The 22,500-nt window shown below is 43.0% G+C and overlaps 1 protein-coding gene across 1 annotated transcript in view; it reads right to left on the bottom strand.

The window, feature by feature from the left end:
* Positions 1 to 18,313: 18,313 nt before the first annotated feature.
* LOC311117759 (regulator of G-protein signaling 7-like) overlaps positions 18,314 to 22,500 on the bottom strand; it is a gene marked incomplete at both ends in the record, with an annotated part of 10,469 nt that continues 6,282 nt past the window's right edge. The window contains 2 exons of the mRNA XM_084192676.1: positions 18,314 to 18,403; positions 21,933 to 22,119. Of these exons, the coding sequence (XP_084048802.1) occupies positions 18,314 to 18,403; positions 21,933 to 22,119 (277 nt within the window). The remainder of the gene's footprint in view (positions 18,404 to 21,932; positions 22,120 to 22,500) is intronic.

The following is a 22,500-nucleotide window of genomic DNA, read 5'->3' on the forward strand; positions in this document are numbered from 1 at the left end:
TAGGGTTAAGGGCTAGGGTTAGAGGTTAGGGTGGAGCTGGGGAGTGGACATGAAGCTAGGGTTAAGGGCTAGGGTTAGGGTGGAGCTGGGGAGTGGACATGAAGCTAGGGTTAGGGTTAAGGGCTAGGGTTAGGGTGGAGCTGGGGAGTGGACATGAAGTTAGGGTTAAGGGCTAGGGTTAGGGTGGAGCTGGGGAGTGGACATGAAGCTAGGGTTAGGGTTAAGGGCTAGGGTTAGGGTGGAGCTGGGGAGTGGACATGAAGTTAGGGTTAAGGGCTAGGGTTAGGGTGGAGCTGGGGAGTGGACATGAAGTTAGGGTTAGGGTTAAGGGCTAGGGGTTAGGGTTAGGGTGGAGCTGGGGAGTGGACATGAAGCTAGGGTTAAGGGCTAGGGTTAGGGTGGAGCTGGGGAGTGGACATGAAGCTAGGGTTAGGGTTAAGGGCTAGGGTTAGAGGTTAGGGTGGAGCTGGGGTTAGGTGTATGTAGGGTTAGGGGTTAAAGGTCAGAGGTTAGGGTTATAATCATCTTTACCTGGACGTGGAATTCCTCAGAATAAGTTCTTACTTTTCTGTGGACAAAAATAAAATACATCAATGAAGCATAGTCTGCATTATCCCCATATATCCCAAACCTTACACTGCAGTAGACTCAGCAGACATTTCCTACATTTTGGATGAAGAACAATGTTCAAAATACAAAACTGTAAACATAAAAAGGAGGGTTTCTAGTGCATTGTGATATGCTGCAAACTGTTATCAACACACGCATCACTTTGCTTTTTCAGCCCCTACACCACTTACCATGTTTACCAGAGAATCTCTCCAATGATGTTCTGCCATCCTGAGTTTCATCCAACTAAACAACAAACTAACAAACAGAAACAAACAAACAAAGAAAAGGAAAAAGGAAGAGAACAACGGAGAACTGAAGTCTGATAGAGATGGAGGGAAGACATTCACAGCTCTATATAGGGAAGACATTCACAGCTCTATATATTCACAGCTCTATGGAGGGAAGACATTCACAGCTCTATATAGGGAAGACATTCACAGCTCTATATATTCACAGCTCTATGGAGGGAAGACATTCACAGCTCTATAGAGGGAAGACATTCACAGCTCTATAGAGGGAAGACATTCACAGCTCTATGGAGGGAAGACATTCACAGCTCTATAGAGGGAAGACATTCACAGCTCTATATAGGGAAGACATTCACAGCTCTATAGAGGGAAGACATTCACAGCTCTATAGAGGGAAGACATTCACAGCTCTATATAGGGAAGACATTCACAGCTCTATATAGGGAAGACATTCACAGCTCTATAGAGGGAAGACATTCACAGCTCTATGGAGGGAAGACATTCACAGCTCTATAGAGGGAAGACATTCACAGCTCTATGGAGGGAAGACATTCACAGCTCTATGGAGGGAAGACATTCACAGCTCTATATATTCACAGCTCTATGGAGGGAAGACATTCACAGCTCTATGGAGGGAAGACATTCACAGCTCTATACATTCACAGCTCTATAGAGGGAAGACATTCACAGCTCTATAGAGGGAAGACATTCACAGCTCTATACATTCACAGCTCTATAGAGGGAAGACATTCACAGCTCTATGGAGGGAAGACATTCACAGCTCTATGGAGGGAAGACATTCACAGCTCTATGGAGGGAAGACATTCACAGCTCTATGGAGGGAAGACATTCACAGCTCTATGGAGGGAAGACATTCACAGCTCTATGGAGGGAAGACATTCACAGCTCTATAGAGGGAAGACATTCACAGCTCTATGGAGGGAAGACATTCACAGCTCTATGGAGGGAAGACATTCACAGCTCTATGGAGGGAAGACATTCACAGCTCTATATATTCACAGCTCTATGGAGGGAAGACATTCACAGCTCTATGGAGGGAAGACATTCACAGCTCTATGGAGGGAAGACATTCACAGCTCTATACATTCACAGCTCTATGGAGGGAAGACATTCACAGCTCTATAGATGGAAGACATTCACAGCTCTATAGAGGGAAGACATTCACAGCTCTATAGATGGAAGACATTCACAGCTCTATATAGGGAAGACATTCACAGCTCTATATATTCACAGCTCTATGGAGGGAAGACATTCACAGCTCTATAGATGGAAGACATTCACAGCTCTATGGAGGGAAGACATTCACAGCTCTATGGAGGGAAGACATTCACAGCTCTATAGAGGGAAGACATTCACAGCTCTATGGAGGGAAGACATTCACAGCTCTATAGAGGGAAGACATTCACAGCTCTATATAGGGAAGACATTCACAGCTCTATGGAGGGAAGACATTCACAGCTCTATAGATGGAAGACATTCACAGCTCTATAGAGGGAAGACATTCACAGCTCTATAGAGGGAAGACATTCACAGCTCTATAGATGGAAGACATTCACAGCTCTATGGAGGGAAGACATTCACAGCTCTATATATTCACAGCTCTATAGATGGAAGACATTCACAGCTCTATAGATGGAAGACATTCACAGCTCTATAGAGGGAAGACATTCACAGCTCTATATATTCACAGCTCTATAGATGGAAGACATTCACAGCTCTATATATTCACAGCTCTATAGATGGAAGACATTCACAGCTCTATAGATGGAAGACATTCACAGCTCTATAGAGGGAAGACATTCACAGCTCTATATATTCACAGCTCTATAGATGGAAGACATTCACAGCTCTATATATTCACAGCTCTATAGATGGAAGACATTCACAGCTCTATAGAGGGAAGACATTCACAGCTCTATATATTCACAGCTCTATAGATGGAAGACATTCACAGCTCTATAGATGGAAGACATTCACAGCTCTATAGAGGGAAGACATTCACAGCTCTATAGAGGGAAGACATTCACAGCTCTATAGATGGAAGACATTCACAGCTCTATGGAGGGAAGACATTCACAGCTCTATATATTCACAGCTCTATAGATGGAAGACATTCACAGCTCTATAGATGGAAGACATTCACAGCTCTATAGATGGAAGACATTCACAGCTCTATAGATGGAAGACATTCACAGCTCTATGGAGGGAAGACATTCACAGCTCTATAGAGGGAAGACATTCACAGCTCTATACATTCACAGCTCTATAGAGGAAAGACATTCACAGCTCTATAGAGGGAAGACATTCACAGCTCTATGGAGGGAAGACATTCACAGCTCTATACATTCACAGCTCTATAGAGGGAAGACATTCACAGCTCTATGGAGGGAAGACATTCACAGCTCTATGGAGGGAAGACATTCACAGCTCTATGGAGGGAAGACATTCACAGCTCTATATATTCACAGCTCTATGGAGGGAAGACATTCACAGCTCTATGGAGGGAAGACATTCACAGCTCTATGGAGGGAAGACATTCACAGCTCTATACATTCACAGCTCTATGGAGGGAAGACATTCACAGCTCTATAGATGGAAGACATTCACAGCTCTATAGAGGGAAGACATTCACAGCTCTATATATTCAAAGCTCTATGGAGGGAAGACATTCACAGCTCTATAGATGGAAGACATTCACAGCTCTATATAGGGAAGACATTCACAGCTCTATATATTCACAGCTCTATGGAGGGAAGACATTCACAGCTCTATAGATGGAAGACATTCACAGCTCTATATAGGGAAGACATTCACAGCTCTATGGAGGGAAGACATTCACAGCTCTATAGATGGAAGACATTCACAGCTCTATAGAGGGAAGACATTCACAGCTCTATAGAGGGAAGACATTCACAGCTCTATAGATGGAAGACATTCACAGCTCTATGGAGGGAAGACATTCACAGCTCTATATATTCACAGCTCTATAGATGGAAGACATTCACAGCTCTATAGATGGAAGACATTCACAGCTCTATAGATGGAAGACATTCACAGCTCTATGGAGGGAAGACATTCACAGCTCTATAGAGGGAAGACATTCACAGCTCTATAGAGGGAAGACATTCACAGCTCTATAGATGGAAGACATTCACAGCTCTATAGAGGGAAGACATTCACAGCTCTATGGAGGGAAGACATTCACATCTCTATGGAGGGAAGACATTCACAGCTCTATATATTCACAGCTCTATAGAGGGAAGACATTCACAGCTCTATGGAGGGAAGACATTCACAGCTCTATAGAGGGAAGACATTCACAGCTCTATATATTCACAGCTCTATAGAGGGAAGACATTCACAGCTCTATGGAGGGAAGACATTCACAGCTCTATAGAGGGAAGACATTCACAGCTCTATAGAGGGAAGACATTCACAGCTCTATGGAGGGAAGACATTCACAGCTCTATAGAGGGAAGACATTCACAGCTCTATAGATGGAAGACATTCACAGCTCTATGGAGGGAAGACATTCACAGCTCTATATATTCACAGCTCTATAGATGGAAGACATTCACAGCTCTATAGATGGAAGACATTCACAGCTCTATAGATGGAAGACATTCACAGCTCTATAGAGGGAAGACATTCACAGCTCTATAGAGGGAAGACATTCACAGCTCTATGGAGGGAAGACATTCACAGCTCTATAGAGGGAAGACATTCACAGCTCTATAGAGGGAAGACATTCACAGCTCTATAGAGGGAAGACATTCACAGCTCTATAGAGGGAAGACATTCACAGCTCTATATATTCACAGCTCTATGGAGGGAAGACATTCACAGCTCTATGGAGGGAAGACATTCACAGCTCTATAGAGGGAAGACATTCACAGCTCTATAGAGGGAAGACATTCACAGCTCTATAGAGGGAAGACATTCACAGCTCTATATATTCACAGCTCTATAGAGGGAAGACATTCACAGCTCTATGGAGGGAAGACATTCACAGCTCTATAGAGGGAAGACATTCACAGCTCTATATAGGGAAGACATTCACAGCTCTATATATTCACAGCTCTATGGAGGGAAGACATTCACAGCTCTATAGAGGGAAGACATTCACAGCTCTATAGAGGGAAGACATTCACAGCTCTATGGAGGGAAGACATTCACAGCTCTATGGAGGGAAGACATTCACAGCTCTATATAGGGAAGACATTCACAGCTCTATAGAGGGAAGACATTCACATCTCTATAGAGGGAAGACATTCACAGCTCTATAGAGGGAAGACATTCACAGCTCTATATATTCACAGCTCTATAGAGGGAAGACATTCACAGCTCTATATAGGGAAGACATTCACAGCTCTATATAGGGAAGACATTCACAGCTCTATATAGGGAAGACATTCACAGCTCTATAGAGGGAAGACATTCACAGCTCTATGGAGGGAAGACATTCACAGCTCTATGGAGGGAAGACATTCACAGCTCTATATATTCACAGCTCTATAGAGGGAAGACATTCACAGCTCTATAGAGGGAAGACATTCACAGCTCTATATATTCACAGCTCTATATAGGGAAGACATTCACAGCTCTATGGAGGGAAGACATTCACAGCTCTATATATTCACAGCTCTATATAGGGAAGACATTCACAGCTCTATAGAGGGAAGACATTCACAGCTCTATATATTCACAGCTCTATGGAGGGAAGACATTCACAGCTCTATATATTCACAGCTCTATGGAGGGAAGACATTCACAGCTCTATAGAGGGAAGACATTCACAGCTCTATAGAGGGAAGACATTCACAGCTCTATATATTCACAGCTCTATAGAGGGAAGACATTCACAGCTCTATGGAGGGAAGACATTCACAGCTCTATAGAGGGAAGACATTCACAGCTCTATAGAGGGAAGACATTCACAGCTCTATATATTCACAGCTCTATAGAGAGAAGACATTCACAGCTCTATAGAGGGAAGACATTCACAGCTCTATAGAGGGAAGACATTCACAGCTCTATGGAGGGAAGACATTCACAGCTCTATATATTCACAGCTCTATATAGGGAAGACATTCACAGCTCTATAGAGGGAAGACATTCACAGCTCTATGGAGGGAAGACATTCACAGCTCTATATATTCACAGCTCTATATAGGGAAGACATTCACAGCTCTATGGAGGGAAGACATTCACAGCTCTATATATTCACAGCTCTATATAGGGAAGACATTCACAGCTCTATAGAGGGAAGACATTCACAGCTCTATAGAGGGAAGACATTCACAGCTCTATGGAGGGAAGACATTCACAGCTCTATATATTCACAGCTCTATAGAGGGAAGACATTCACAGCTCTATATATTCACAGCTCTATGGAGGGAAGACATTCACAGCTCTATATATTCACAGCTCTATGGAGGGAAGACATTCACAGCTCTATATATTCACAGCTCTATGGAGGGAAGACATTCACAGCTCTATGGAGGGAAGACATTCACAGCTCTATGGAGGGAAGACATTCACAGCTCTATGGAGGGAAGACATTCACAGCTCTATGGAGGGAAGACATTCACAGCTCTATGGAGGGAAGACATTCACAGCTCTATAGAGGGAAGACATTCACAGCTCTATATGTTCACAGCTCTATAGAGGGAAGACATTCACAGCTCTATAGAGGGAAGACATTCACAGCTCTATAGAGGGAAGACATTCACAGCTCTATAGAGGGAAGACATTCACAGCTCTATAGAGGGAAGACATTCACAGCTCTATAGAGGGAAGACATTCACAGCTCTATGGAGGGAAGACATTCACAGCTCTATATATTCACAGCTCTATGGAGGGAAGACATTCACAGCTCTATGGAGGGAAGACATTCACAGCTCTATAGAGGGAAGACATTCACAGCTCTATGGAGGGAAGACATTCACAGCTCTATAGAGGGAAGACATTCACAGCTCTATAGAGGGAAGATATTCACAGCTCTATAGAGGGAAGACATTCACAGCTCTATAGAGGGAAGACATCCACAGCTCTATGGAGGGAAGACATTCACAGCTCTATGGAGGGAAGACATTCACAGCTCTATAGAGGGAAGACATTCACAGCTCTATGGAGGGAAGACATTCACAGCTCTATAGAGGGAAGACATTCACAGCTCTATACATTCACAGCTCTATGGAGGGAAGACATTCACAGCTCTATGGAGGGAAGACATTCACAGCTCTATAGAGGGAAGACATTCACAGCTCTATGGAGGGAAGACATTCACAGCTCTATAGAGGGAAGACATTCACAGCTCTATAGAGGGAAGACATTCACAGCTCTATAGAGGGAAGACATTCACAGCTCTATACATTCACAGCTCTATGGAGGGAAGACATTCACAGCTCTATGGAGGGAAGACATTCACAGCTCTATAGAGGGAAGACATTCACAGCTCTATGGAGGGAAGACATTCACAGCTCTATAGAGGGAAGACATTCACAGCTCTATAGAGGGAAGACATTCACAGCTCTATAGAGGGAAGACATTCACAGCTCTATATATTCACAGCTCTATAGAGGGAAGACATTCACAGCTCTATATAGGGAAGACATTCACAGCTCTATATATTCACAGCTCTATAGAGGGAAGACATTCACAGCTCTATATAGGGAAGACATTCACAGCTCTATATATTCACAGCTCTATAGAGGGAAGACATTCACAGCTCTATATAGGGAAGACATTCACAGCTCTATATATTCACAGCTCTATAGAGGGAAGACATTCACAGCTCTATATAGGGAAGACATTCACAGCTCTATAGAGGGAAGACATTCACAGCTCTATATAGGGAAGACATTCACAGCTCTATATATTCACAGCTCTATAGAGGGAAGACATTCACAGCTCTATATAGGGAAGACATTCACAGCTCTATATATTCACAGCTCTATATATTCACAGCTCTATATATTCACAGCTCTATGGAGGGAAGACATTCACAGCTCTATGGAGGGAAGACATTCACAGCTCTATGGAGGGAAGACATTCACAGCTCTATATATTCACAGCTCTATGGAGGGAAGACATTCACAGCTCTATGGAGGGAAGACATTCACAGCTCTATGGAGGGAAGACATTCACAGCTCTATAGAGGGAAGACATTCACAGCTCTATAGAGGGAAGACATTCACAGCTCTATAGAGGGAAGACATTCACAGCTCTATAGAGGGAAGACATTCACAGCTCTATATATTCACAGCTCTATAGAGGGAAGACATTCACAGCTCTATATAGGGAAGACATTCACAGCTCTATATATTCACAGCTCTATAGAGGGAAGACATTCACAGCTCTATATAGGGAAGACATTCACAGCTCTATAGAGGGAAGACATTCACAGCTCTATATATTCACAGCTCTATGGAGGGAAGACATTCACAGCTCTATGGAGGGAAGACATTCACAGCTCTATAGAGGGAAGACATTCACAGCTCTATATATTCACAGCTCTATAGAGGGAAGACATTCACAGCTCTATATAGGGAAGACATTCACAGCTCTATATATTCACAGCTCTATAGAGGGAAGACATTCACAGCTCTATATAGGGAAGACATTCACAGCTCTATAGAGGGAAGACATTCACAGCTCTATATATTCACAGCTCTATGGAGGGAAGACATTCACAGCTCTATAGAGGGAAGACATTCACAGCTCTATATAGGGAAGACATTCACAGCTCTATAGAGGGAAGACATTCACAGCTCTATATATTCACAGCTCTATAGAGGGAAGACATTCACAGCTCTATGGAGGGAAGACATTCACAGCTCTATATATTCACAGCTCTATAGAGGGAAGACATTCACAGCTCTATATATTCACAGCTCTATAGAGGGAAGACATTCACAGCTCTATATATTCACAGCTCTATAGAGGGAAGACATTCACAGCTCTATGGAGGGAAGACATTCACAGCTCTATATATTCACAGCTCTATAGAGGGAAGACATTCACAGCTCTATATATTCACAGCTCTATAGAGGGAAGACATTCACAGCTCTATGGAGGGAAGACATTCACAGCTCTATGGAGGGAAGACATTCACAGCTCTATATATTCACAGCTCTATAGAGGGAAGACATTCACAGCTCTATGGAGGGAAGACATTCACAGCTCTATAGAGGGAAGACATTCACAGCTCTATAGAGGGAAGACATTCACAGCTCTATATATTCACAGCTCTATAGAGGGAAGACATTCACAGCTCTATGGAGGGAAGACATTCACAGCTCTATAGAGGGAAGACATTCACAGCTCTATATATTCACAGCTCTATAGAGGGAAGACATTCACAGCTCTATGGAGGGAAGACATTCACAGCTCTATAGAGGGAAGACATTCACAGCTCTATAGAGGGAAGACATTCACAGCTCTATAGAGGGAAGACATTCACAGCTCTATATATTCACAGCTCTATAGAGGGAAGACATTCACAGCTCTATGGAGGGAAGACATTCACAGCTCTATGGAGGGAAGACATTCACAGCTCTATATATTCACAGCTCTATAGAGGGAAGACATTCACAGCTCTATATATTCACAGCTCTATAGAGGGAAGACATTCACAGCTCTATGGAGGGAAGACATTCACAGCTCTATGGAGGGAAGACATTCACAGCTCTATGGAGGGAAGACATTCACAGCTCTATAGAGGGAAGACATTCACAGCTCTATGGAGGGAAGACATTCACAGCTCTATGGAGGGAAGACATTCACAGCTCTATGGAGGGAAGACATTCACAGCTCTATATATTCACAGCTCTATAGAGGGAAGACATTCACAGCTCTGTGGAGGGAAGACATTCACAGCTCTATATATTCACAGCTCTATATATTCACAGCTCTATGGAGGGAAGACATTCACAGCTCTATATATTCACAGCTCTATAGAGGGAAGACATTCACAGCTCTGTGGAGGGAAGACATTCACAGCTCTATATATTCACAGCTCTATATATTCACAGCTCTATAGAGGGAAGACATTCACAGCTCTGTGGAGGGAAGACATTCACAGCTCTATATATTCACAGCTCTATATATTCACAGCTCTATGGAGGGAAGACATTCACAGCTCTATATATTCACAGCTCTATGGAGGGAAGACATTCACAGCTCTATAGAGGGAAGACATTCACAGCTCTATGGAGGGAAGACATTCACAGCTCTATATAGGGAAGACATTCACAGCTCTATAGAGGGAAGACATTCACAGCTCTATATAGGGAAGACATTCACAGCTCTATATAGGGAAGATATTCACAGCTCTATAGAGGGAAGACATTCACAGCTCTATATATTCACAGCTCTATGGAGGGAAGACATTCACAGCTCTATATAGGGAAGACATTCACAGCTCTATAGAGGGAAGACATTCACAGCTCTATATAGGGAAGACATTCACAGCTCTATGGAGGGAAGACATTCACAGCTCTATGGAGGGAAGACATTCACAGCTCTATGGAGGGAAGACATTCACAGCTCTATGGAGGGAAGACATTCACAGCTCTATATAGGGAAGACATTCACAGCTCTATGGAGGGAAGACATTCACAGCTCTATAGAGGGAAGACATTCACAGCTCTATGGAGGGAAGACATTCACAGCTCTATAGAGGGAAGACATTCACAGCTCTATATATTCACAGCTCTATAGAGGGAAGACATTCACAGCTCTATATAGGGAAGACATTCACAGCTCTATAGAGGGAAGACATTCACAGCTCTATATATTCACAGCTCTATAGAGGGAAGACATTCACAGCTCTATATATTCACAGCTCTATAGAGGGAAGACATTCACAGCTCTATATATTCACAGCTCTATAGAGGGAAGACATTCACAGCTCTATGGAGGGAAGATATTCACAGCTCTATAGAGGGAAGACATTCACAGCTCTATGGAGGGAAGACATTCACAGCTCTATATATTCACAGCTCTATATATTCACAGCTCTATATATTCACAGCTCTATATATTCACAGCTCTATGGAGGGAAGACATTCACAGCTCTATAGAGGGAAGACATTCACAGCTCTATAGAGGGAAGACATTCACAGCTCTATAGAGGGAAGACATTCACAGCTCTATAGAGGGAAGATATTCACAGCTCTATGGAGGGAAGACATTCACAGCTCTATATATTCACAGCTCTATAGAGGGAAGACATTCACAGCTCTATGGAGGGAAGACATTCACAGCTCTATATATTCACAGCTCTATAGAGGGAAGACATTCACAGCTCTATGGATTGAAGACATTCACAGCTCTATAGAGGAAAGACATTCACAGCTCTATGGAGGGAAGACATTCACAGCTCTATAGAGGGAAGACATTCACAGCTCTATGGAGGGAAGACATTCACAGCTCTATAGAGGGAAGACATTCACAGCTCTATATATTCACAGCTCTATAGAGGGAAGACATTCACAGCTCTATGGAGGGAAGACATTCACAGCTCTATATATTCACAGCTCTATGGAGGGAAGACATTCACAGCTCTATATATTCACAGCTCTATATATTCACAGCTCTATATATTCACAGCTCTATATATTCACAGCTCTATGGAGGGAAGACATTCACAGCTCTATAGAGGGAAGACATTCACAGCTCTATGGAGGGAAGACATTCACAGCTCTATGGAGGGAAGACATTCACAGCTCTATGGAGGGAAGACATTCACAGCTCTATAGAGGGAAGACATTCACAGCTCTATAGAGGGAAGACATTCACAGCTCTATACATTCACAGCTCTATGGAGGGAAGACATTCACAGCTCTATAGAGGGAAGACATTCACAGCTCTATATATTCACAGCTCTATGGAGGGAAGACATTCACAGCTCTATATATTCACAGCTCTATATATTCACAGCTCTATATATTCATAGCTCTATATATTCACAGCTCTATGGAGGGAAGACATTCACAGCTCTATAGAGGGAAGACATTCACAGCTCTATGGAGGGAAGACATTCACAGCTCTATGGAGGGAAGACATTCACAGCTCTATAGAGGGAAGACATTCACAGCTCTATAGAGGGAAGACATTCACAGCTCTATACATTCACAGCTCTATGGAGGGAAGACATTCACAGCTCTATAGAGGGAAGACATTCACAGCTCTATATATTCACAGCTCTATAGAGGGAAGACATTCACAGCTCTATGGAGGGAAGACATTCACAGCTCTATATATTCACAGCTCTATGGAGGGAAGACATTCACAGCTCTATAGAGGGAAGACATTCACAGCTCTATGGAGGGAAGACATTCACAGCTCTATATATTCACAGCTCTATGGAGGGAAGACATTCACAGCTCTATGGAGGGAAGACATTCACAGCTCTATGGAGGGAAGACATTCACAGCTCTATGGAGGGAAGACATTCACAGCTCTATAGAGGGAAGACATTCACAGCTCTATAGAGGGAAGACATTCACAGCTCTATATATTCACAGCTCTATAGAGGGAAGACATTCACAGCTCTATGGAGGGAAGACATTCACAGCTCTATGGAGGGAAGACATTCACAGCTCTATATATTCACAGCTCTATGGAGGGAAGACATTCACAGCTCTATATATTCACAGCTCTATATATTCACAGCTCTATATATTCACAGCTCTATATATTCACAGCTCTATGGAGGGAAGACATTCACAGCTCTATAGAGGGAAGACATTCACAGCTCTATGGAGGGAAGACATTCACAGCTCTATGGAGGGAAGACATTCACAGCTCTATGGAGGGAAGACATTCACAGCTCTATGGAGGGAAGACATTCACAGCTCTATAGAGGGAAGACATTCACAGCTCTATGGAGGGAAGACATTCACAGCTCTATAGAGGGAAGACATTCACAGCTCTATAGAGGGAAGACATTCACAGCTCTATGGAGGGAAGACATTCACAGCTCTATAGAGGGAAGACATTCACAGCTCTATATATTCACAGCTCTATATATTCACAGCTCTATGGAGGGAAGACATTCACAGCTCTATAGAGGGAAGACATTCACAGCTCTATAGAGGGAAGACATTCACAGCTCTATAGAGGGAAGATATTCACAGCTCTATAGAGGGAAGACATTCACAGCTCTATAGAGGGAAGACATTCACAGCTCTATATATTCACAGCTCTATGGAGGGAAGACATTCACAGCTCTATGGAGGGAAGACATTCACAGCTCTATAGAGGGAAGACATTCACAGCTCTATAGAGGGAAGATATTCACAGCTCTATGGAGGGAAGACATTCACAGCTCTATATATTCACAGCTCTATAGAGGGAAGACATTCACAGCTCTATAGAGAGAAGACATTCACAGCTCTATGGAGGGAAGACATTCACAGCTCTATGGAGGGAAGACATTCACAGCTCTATAGAGGGAAGACATTCACAGCTCTATGGAGGGAAGACATTCACAGCTCTATGGAGGGAAGACATTCACAGCTCTATGGAGGGAAGACATTCACAGCTCTATATATTCACAGCTCTATGGAGGGAAGACATTCACAGCTCTATGGAGGGAAGACATTCACAGCTCTATATATTCACAGCTCTATATATTCACAGCTCTATATATTCACAGCTCTATGGAGGGAAGACATTCACAGCTCTATAGAGGGAAGACATTCACAGCTCTATGGAGGGAATACATTCACAGCTCTATGGAGGGAAGACATTCACAGCTCTATATATTCACAGCTCTATGGAGGGAAGACATTCACAGCTCTATATATTCACAGCTCTATATATTCACAGCTCTATATATTCACAGCTCTATATATTCACAGCTCTATATATTCACAGCTCTATGGAGGGAAGACATTCACAGCTCTATAGAGGGAAGACATTCACAGCTCTATGGAGGGAATACATTCACAGCTCTATAGAGGGAAGACATTCACAGCTCTATGGAGGGAAGACATTCACAGCTCTATAGAGGGAAGACATTCACAGCTCTATAGAGGGAAGACATTCACAGCTCTATGGAGGGAAGACATTCACAGCTCTATAGAGGGAAGACATTCACAGCTCTATAGAGGGAAGACATTCACAGCTCTATAGAGGGAAGACATTCACAGCTCTATACATTCACAGCTCTATGGAGGGAAGACATTCACAGCTCTAGAGGGAAGACATTCACAGCTCTATGGAGGGAAGACATTCACAGCTCTATATATTCACAGCTCTATAGAGGGAAGACATTCACAGCTCTATGGAGGGAAGACATTCACAGCTCTATATATTCACAGCTCTATGGAGGGAAGACATTCACAGCTCTATATAGGGAAGACATTCACAGCTCTATGGAGGGAAGACATTCACAGCTCTATGGAGGGAAGACATTCACAGCTCTATGGAGGGAAGACATTCACAGCTCTATGGAGGGAAGACATTCACAGCTCTATGGAGGGAAGACATTCACAGCTCTATGGAGGGAAGACATTCACAGCTCTATGGAGGGAAGACATTCACAGCTCTATGGAGGGAAGACATTCACAGCTCTATATATTCACAGCTCTATAGAGGGAAGACATTCACAGCTCTATAGAGAGAAGACATTCACAGCTCTATGGAGGGAAGACATTCACAGCTCTATGGAGGGAAGACATTCACAGCTCTATGGAGGGAAGACATTCACAGCTCTATGGAGGGAAGACATTCACAGCTCTATAGAGGGAAGACATTCACAGCTCTATAGAGGGAAGACATTCACAGCTCTATGGAGGGAAGACATTCACAGCTCTATGGAGGGAAGACATTCACAGCTCTATAGAGGGAAGACATTCACAGCTCTATAGATGGAAGACATTCACAGCTCTATATATTCACAGCTCTATGGAGGGAAGACATTCACAGCTCTATGGAGGGAAGACATTCACAGCTCTATAGAGGGAAGACATTCACAGCTCTATAGAGGGAAGATATTCACAGCTCTATGGAGGGAAGACATTCACAGCTCTATATATTCACAGCTCTATAGAGGGAAGACATTCACAGCTCTATAGAGAGAAGACATTCACAGCTCTATGGAGGGAAGACATTCACAGCTCTATGGAGGGAAGACATTCACAGCTCTATAGAGGGAAGACATTCACAGCTCTATGGAGGGAAGACATTCACAGCTCTATGGAGGGAAGACATTCACAGCTCTATGGAGGGAAGACATTCACAGCTCTATATATTCACAGCTCTATGGAGGGAAGACATTCACAGCTCTATGGAGGGAAGACATTCACAGCTCTATATATTCACAGCTCTATATATTCACAGCTCTATATATTCACAGCTCTATGGAGGGAAGACATTCACAGCTCTATAGAGGGAAGACATTCACAGCTCTATGGAGGGAATACATTCACAGCTCTATGGAGGGAAGACATTCACAGCTCTATATATTCACAGCTCTATGGAGGGAAGACATTCACAGCTCTATATATTCACAGCTCTATATATTCACAGCTCTATATATTCACAGCTCTATATATTCACAGCTCTATATATTCACAGCTCTATGGAGGGAAGACATTCACAGCTCTATAGAGGGAAGACATTCACAGCTCTATGGAGGGAATACATTCACAGCTCTATAGAGGGAAGACATTCACAGCTCTATGGAGGGAAGACATTCACAGCTCTATAGAGGGAAGACATTCACAGCTCTATAGAGGGAAGACATTCACAGCTCTATGGAGGGAAGACATTCACAGCTCTATAGAGGGAAGACATTCACAGCTCTATAGAGGGAAGACATTCACAGCTCTATAGAGGGAAGACATTCACAGCTCTATACATTCACAGCTCTATGGAGGGAAGACATTCACAGCTCTAGAGGGAAGACATTCACAGCTCTATGGAGGGAAGACATTCACAGCTCTATATATTCACAGCTCTATAGAGGGAAGACATTCACAGCTCTATGGAGGGAAGACATTCACAGCTCTATATATTCACAGCTCTATGGAGGGAAGACATTCACAGCTCTATATAGGGAAGACATTCACAGCTCTATGGAGGGAAGACATTCACAGCTCTATGGAGGGAAGACATTCACAGCTCTATGGAGGGAAGACATTCACAGCTCTATGGAGGGAAGACATTCACAGCTCTATGGAGGGAAGACATTCACAGCTCTATGGAGGGAAGACATTCACAGCTCTATGGAGGGAAGACATTCACAGCTCTATGGAGGGAAGACATTCACAGCTCTATATATTCACAGCTCTATAGAGGGAAGACATTCACAGCTCTATAGAGAGAAGACATTCACAGCTCTATGGAGGGAAGACATTCACAGCTCTATGGAGGGAAGACATTCACAGCTCTATGGAGGGAAGACATTCACAGCTCTATGGAGGGAAGACATTCACAGCTCTATAGAGGGAAGACATTCACAGCTCTATAGAGGGAAGACATTCACAGCTCTATGGAGGGAAGACATTCACAGCTCTATGGAGGGAAGACATTCACAGCTCTATAGAGGGAAGACATTCACAGCTCTATAGATGGAAGACATTCACAGCTCTATGGAGGGAAGACATTCACAGCTCTATATATTCACAGCTCTATAGAGGGAAGACATTCACAGCTCTATAGAGGGAAGACATTCACAGCTCTATAGAGAGAAGACATTCACAGCTCTATAGAGGGAAGACATTCACAGCTCTATGGAGGGAAGACATTCACAGCTCTATATATTCACAGCTCTATGGAGGGAAGACATTCACAGCTCTATGGAGGGAAGACATTCACAGCTCTATGGAGGGAAGACATTCACAGCTCTATAGAGGGAAGACATTCACAGCTCTATGGATCGGCTGAAGAAAGAAGACACACAAAACAATATCAAGTCAAAGCAACGAGCAAACAAGAAATACACACTTTAAACTAAAAGAAAAGAACACTGACACTCACTAACATATTTTACAGAACCACAATAAAACAACTCTGTCAATAATACAGAGCTCTAACGGTGATTGGTGAAGGCTGCTGGGATTGTTATAACAGTGTCCTGTGTGAGGATCCAAGGGCTCAGATCAGCTTGGCAAATGGCTGACAACAACCAGACCCTTTCTCATCCACAGAAGAGGGGAGGGGGGGGCACTGGGCCTGTTTGACACCTCACACCTTGGTCGTACATTTTAAGCAGGAGAGGATTTTTTAGTTTTCTAATGAGATCATTGTTTTTCATATAAGCTTTGCACAGTGATTAGCCACGCCCCGAGGGAGCTCAGAGAGCGTGTCAGCGTGACGGAACACCGCTTTTACCCAGAGTGTATAAAAGGATAGGTTAAGAATGAACATATCAGACCAGAAAGCATGGAGCGGTGGTCTACACGCTTGAAATGGTTTGGAACTTTGAAGACTGCAGCTGTGCCTGTAAAGAGGTTCAAATTCTTGACTCTCCACACGAGCTAAGATGCTGTTCTGAAGAAACTCACCACTGGTGACCGGACAACTAAGAAGAAAGACATTGTGACCAATCAAAGCCTTACACCCACAGGACCACCAGCAAAACCCTTTTCAAGAAGGCTTGGTCCGACAGAGATAAACGGTGAATGAAGGCCTTCAAACGCGTAAATACATTCGTGATTTCTTACTCCAAACGGGCGGTGGGTTTGTGTGCAAAGCAAATGATTACTGTGAGCGTAGTTTCCAAATGTACGATAAGTGTTGTGTCTCTCTCTCTCCCTCTCTCTACCCCTCCCTCTTTTGGTAACCAAGCAGTCATGTTGTTGTTAGTCCGCTAGGGACTTTTTCTCATGTATTAGTTAGTTAGTAAATAAATAAATAAGCCAATTTGTGTAGTGTTGAATCATAAGTAAAGCTGGGGTTCTTGCAGATCCAAGAAGTCTAGAATGACCTTCGTTCAGAATGACGACTGATAAGAGGTAATGATTAATAAGTTGACTGTTTTATACATATTGATAGGTAAAGACCTTTTTAGAGTTTGATTTGGGAGATGGTAACTCTATAAACAACTTCTTCCGTGGTTCCCCAAATCCTAATGAGTTAACTGTTACATGATTAATTTAGTCGAGTAACAATTAAACATAGTTAGTTGATTTCAATAAATAACAGTCATCAGATTAATGAAAGTCACGTCACGACAACAGTGATAGGTGCTGTACTGTAGACGCCATAGTTGAGCCTCCTGATAACCCTGTCCTGCTGGCTCTGCTGACAATACAAGGAGATTATATTGTCTTTTGATTGATGTTTGACTGATGTTTCCATATATTGATTTGGAGTGTAATTCCTCTGCCCATTCCCGAGCTGTAGTAACCCTCCAGAGATACAGGTATGACCCAGAGTCAGACGTCCGTCTCCAACCTCCTCAGCCAGTTGTTTACCTTTTTCTTGGCCTGTAGCAGCTCCTGGTAGGCATTGGAGCGGAGGAAGCGGCTGTAGGAATCACTCTTCATCAGCTTGTAGATGTGCTCCTGAAACAGAGAAGGTACATTCCAACCTAACTGTGTACCAACCCAGCCATAACCCCACATCTATTATCTGACTCCATAGAAGCAACGTTTACACCTTGATCTGATCAATATGATCCAATCAGTATGGGGCCGATTCAGACTTAGGAATTTACGCCTTTCCTACATCTGCCTTTCCTACGCATTTCTCAGTATTTGGTATTCAGACTTAACTTATTCAGTTGCGTAACGCGCTCTGCAGGTGTGGCTTCCTTGCTGGCTCTGAATACATTTCATTCAACTGTTGAAAACCCTCCTACTTGCTGGCCAAATGATTTTCTCGTGGAGTTTTCATTCAATAGGGTTTTCAGAACATTTATCTTACGCCTTTAAATATGATTTACCTTTTAGTTCGAATTTTGTCAACAGACTCAATTGAATATATGGACAGAATGGTTCAGAATATTAGGGATCAATGAAAGAAAGCCACTTAAATATTAATCTCCATTTCAACACCAATTGGTAGATTTAAAAATACTCTGATCTTGTAGATTTTTTACATTTAGGAAAGTATTTATGAATCATAAACAACTGGTTTGGAGAGCCTTTACGCACTAAAGAAATAAAACGGTGGTTTGATTCATTCTGAAAATAGCCACATTCAGTTCATCAACCCATGGTGCAGTTGGAAGATTAGTGTACATAGAGTTATAATAGGGAGAATAGTGTCCAATAGTAGGCTACACCCTCGTCTGTTGCCTGCACTAACCATGGAACTGTGTGATGACACGGCCAAGTACTGCGCCATGCGTCGGGGTTCAAACTGTTAGGGCCTTGTCTGCGCTCCGCTCCGTAACCATTTAATTAGCCCACATGTCTTATATTATCAGGGGTTACTAATGATCCTCAGCAACAACCACACGGCCGTGACGACGTTTACCGCGGAAGCAAATGAAGGTAAACGAAACAATGTAATGAAATGGAATGATAATGTAGACTATACCAACTGAAGGGAACTAACAGTAAACTGGCAGTTAATATGTGTTGTTATTAGGCCTACTGACGGTCCATACTGATATTTATCATGATAGAAACAGGAAACAGAAAATGTTGGGGTAGCCTATAATTAAGACATTCGACAGTATCCCTGCCAGTTAAAAGGCTGTACTATTTAAATTCTATTTAATGGCACAGCGTTTCATAAACTTCACTGTGGGAAAGTTGATATGCTTCAGTTTTCTGCAATATGGTTGGTTTCACATTTTTCTTCAGCGATTATGAGGTAAAATAGATCTAAAACAAGTGTCATATTTACAATTCCCTTATTTTCTATTGGAAAAAATTAAGTACAGCGCATTCGGAAAGTATTCAGACACATCACTTTTTCTACATCTTGTTACGTTACAGCCTTATTCTAAAATTGATTAAATCGTTTTTTTCCCCCTCATCAATCTACACACAATACCCCATAATGACAAAGCAAAAACTGGTTTTTAGAAATGTTAGTAAATAAAAAACTGAAATATAACATTTACATAAGTTAATGCACCTTTGGCAGCGATTACAGCCTTGAGTCTTCTTGAGTCTTCTTGGGTATGACGCTACAAGCTTGGCACACCTGTATTTGGGGAGTTTCTCCCATTCTTCTCTGCAGATCCTCTCAAGCTCTGTCAAGTTGGATGGGGAGCGTCGCTGCACAGCTATTTTCAGGTCTCTCCAGAGATGTTCGATCGGGTTCAAGTCCGGGCTCTGGCTGGGCCACTCAAGGACATTGAGACGTGTCCCGAAGCCACTCCTGCGTTGTCTTGGCTGTGTGTTTAGGGTCGTTGTCCTGTTGGAAGGTGAACCTTCGTCCCAGTCTGAGGTCCTGAGCGCTATGGAGTAGGTTTTCATCAAGGATCTCTCTGTACTTTGCTCCGTTCATCTTTCCCTCGATCCTGACTAGTCTCCCAGTCCCTGACGCTGAAAAAATCCCCACAGCATGATGCTGCCACCACCATGCTTCACCGTAGGGATGGTGCCAGGTTTCCTCCAGACGTGACGCTTGGCATTCAGGCCAAAGAGTTCAATCTTGGTTTCATCAGATCAGAGAATCTTGTTTCTCATGGTCTGAGAGTCTTTAGGTGCCTTTTGGCAAACTCCAAGTAGGCTGTCATGTGCCTTTTACTGAGGAGTGGCTTCCGTCTGGCCACTCTACCATAAAGGCCTGAGTGTGGAGTGCTGCAGAGATGGTTGTCCTTCTGGAAGGTTCTCCCATCTTCACAGAGAAACTCTGGAGCTCTGTCAGAGTGACCATCGGGTTCTTGGTCCCCTCCCTGACCAAGGCCCTTCTCCCTCGATTGCTCAGTTTGGCCGGGCGGCCAGCTCTAGGAAGAGTATTGGTAGTTCCAAACTTCTTCCGTTTAAGAATGATGGAGGCCACTGTGTTCTTGGGGACCTTCAATGCTGCAGAAATGTTTTGGTACCCTTCCCCAGATCTGTGCCTCGGCACAATCCTTTCTCTGAGCTCTACGGACAATTCCTTCGACCTCATGGCTTGGTTTTTGCTCTGACATGCATTGTCAACTATGGGACCTTATATAGACAGGTGTGTGCCTTTCCAAATCATGTCCAATCAATTGAATTTACCACAGGTGGACTCCAATCAAGTTGTAGAAACATCTCAAGGATGATCAATGGAAACAGGATGCACCTGAGCTCAATTTCGAGTCTCATAGCAAAGGGTCTGAATACATTTACATTTTACATTTAAGTCATTTAGCAGACGCTCTTATCCAGAGCGACTTACAAATTTGGTGCATTCAACTTATGATAGCTAGTGGGACAACCTCCCAATATTTTTAAAAATATATATTTTATTTTTTTAAAAGTTTTTTTTGAAGTTTTTTTTTCATTTAATGGGGGGGTGGGGCAGGGGGGGGGTAGAATGATTACTGTTATACTATTCCAGGTATTCCTTAAAGAGGTATTTACATAAGGAATACTTATGTAAATAAGGTATTTCTGTTTTTTTATTTGTAATACATTTGCTTTGTCATTATGGGGTATTGTGTATAGATTGATGAGGACAATTTTTGATTTAATCCATTTTAGAATAAGGCTGTAACGTAACAAAATGAGGAAAAAGTGAAGGGGTCTGAATACTTTCCGAATGCACTGTATATGCTTTTTCCATTTGGAACCGCCAGATATTCTTTCAAAATAACATTTATGTATTTATTTTAAGGCACTCCTTGATGCCATAAGTAAATGTTTACACTTGATTGATATCCAGATACAATGGGTCCCTGATTACCTTCAGAGGTGGACAGGAGGATCTGATCACAATCATATTACAATGTATTTTTAATCGTCTGCACCTGTCTAAAAATGTGGGCAAAATCAGAATGTGGACAAGATCAGAACAAAGGAGGCATGTTAGCACCAGGTATAAACGGGGCTAGAGAGTCACATCATAAGTCATTAACAGAACATTAGTTCCTATTCAGCTGCACCATTCTACTCTCCCCATCCAAAACACTACATTCTGACTCCTCACAGACACACTACAGACCTGTGCGTCCTCGAAGGCATATAGTCCGGGGTCCTTGACATTCTGTGTGGTCTTGGCGTAGCTCTTGGAGTCAACGTTAATGGCACTGGGGGCTCCTGGGGCCAAGAACTCCTGCCAGATCTCCTGGACCCTGGTAGGGACCTCCCGGATCGGCCTCTTCTTCACCTCCTGAACCGCCAGCCAGAACCTGGACCACAGACAGATAAAAGGAAGGTTTACACATTCACTGGAAGTGAAAAGTGAAATCGTGTGGTTACAGGTGACGTATTCCATATAATAACATCCAGTAGAAAGGAAGAATATTTCAACAGGGTCATGTTCAGGATACAAGTAGGGATAGAATGTATGTGGAAGGGTAGCTTGTGTATTGACATGGTTCCTTCAGTCACTTTTGTTTTGTGATGAACAAATGAAACAAAGGGCTAGATTCTCTCAGATCCGTGCATAGCGGCTGTTTTGGTGACGGAGGAAGAACCGAGTTAGAGCTGTCAAATCCACAAGCGGCTCCCGGCGTTATACCTAAAGCGGACGTTGCCATTGGCTGCATGGAGTAGCATTAAGAGAGAAC

This window comes from Coregonus lavaretus (genome assembly GCF_964263955.1).
Source record: "Coregonus lavaretus genome assembly, contig: HAP1_SCAFFOLD_4457, whole genome shotgun sequence".
Lineage (NCBI taxonomy): Eukaryota > Metazoa > Chordata > Actinopteri > Salmoniformes > Salmonidae > Coregonus > Coregonus lavaretus.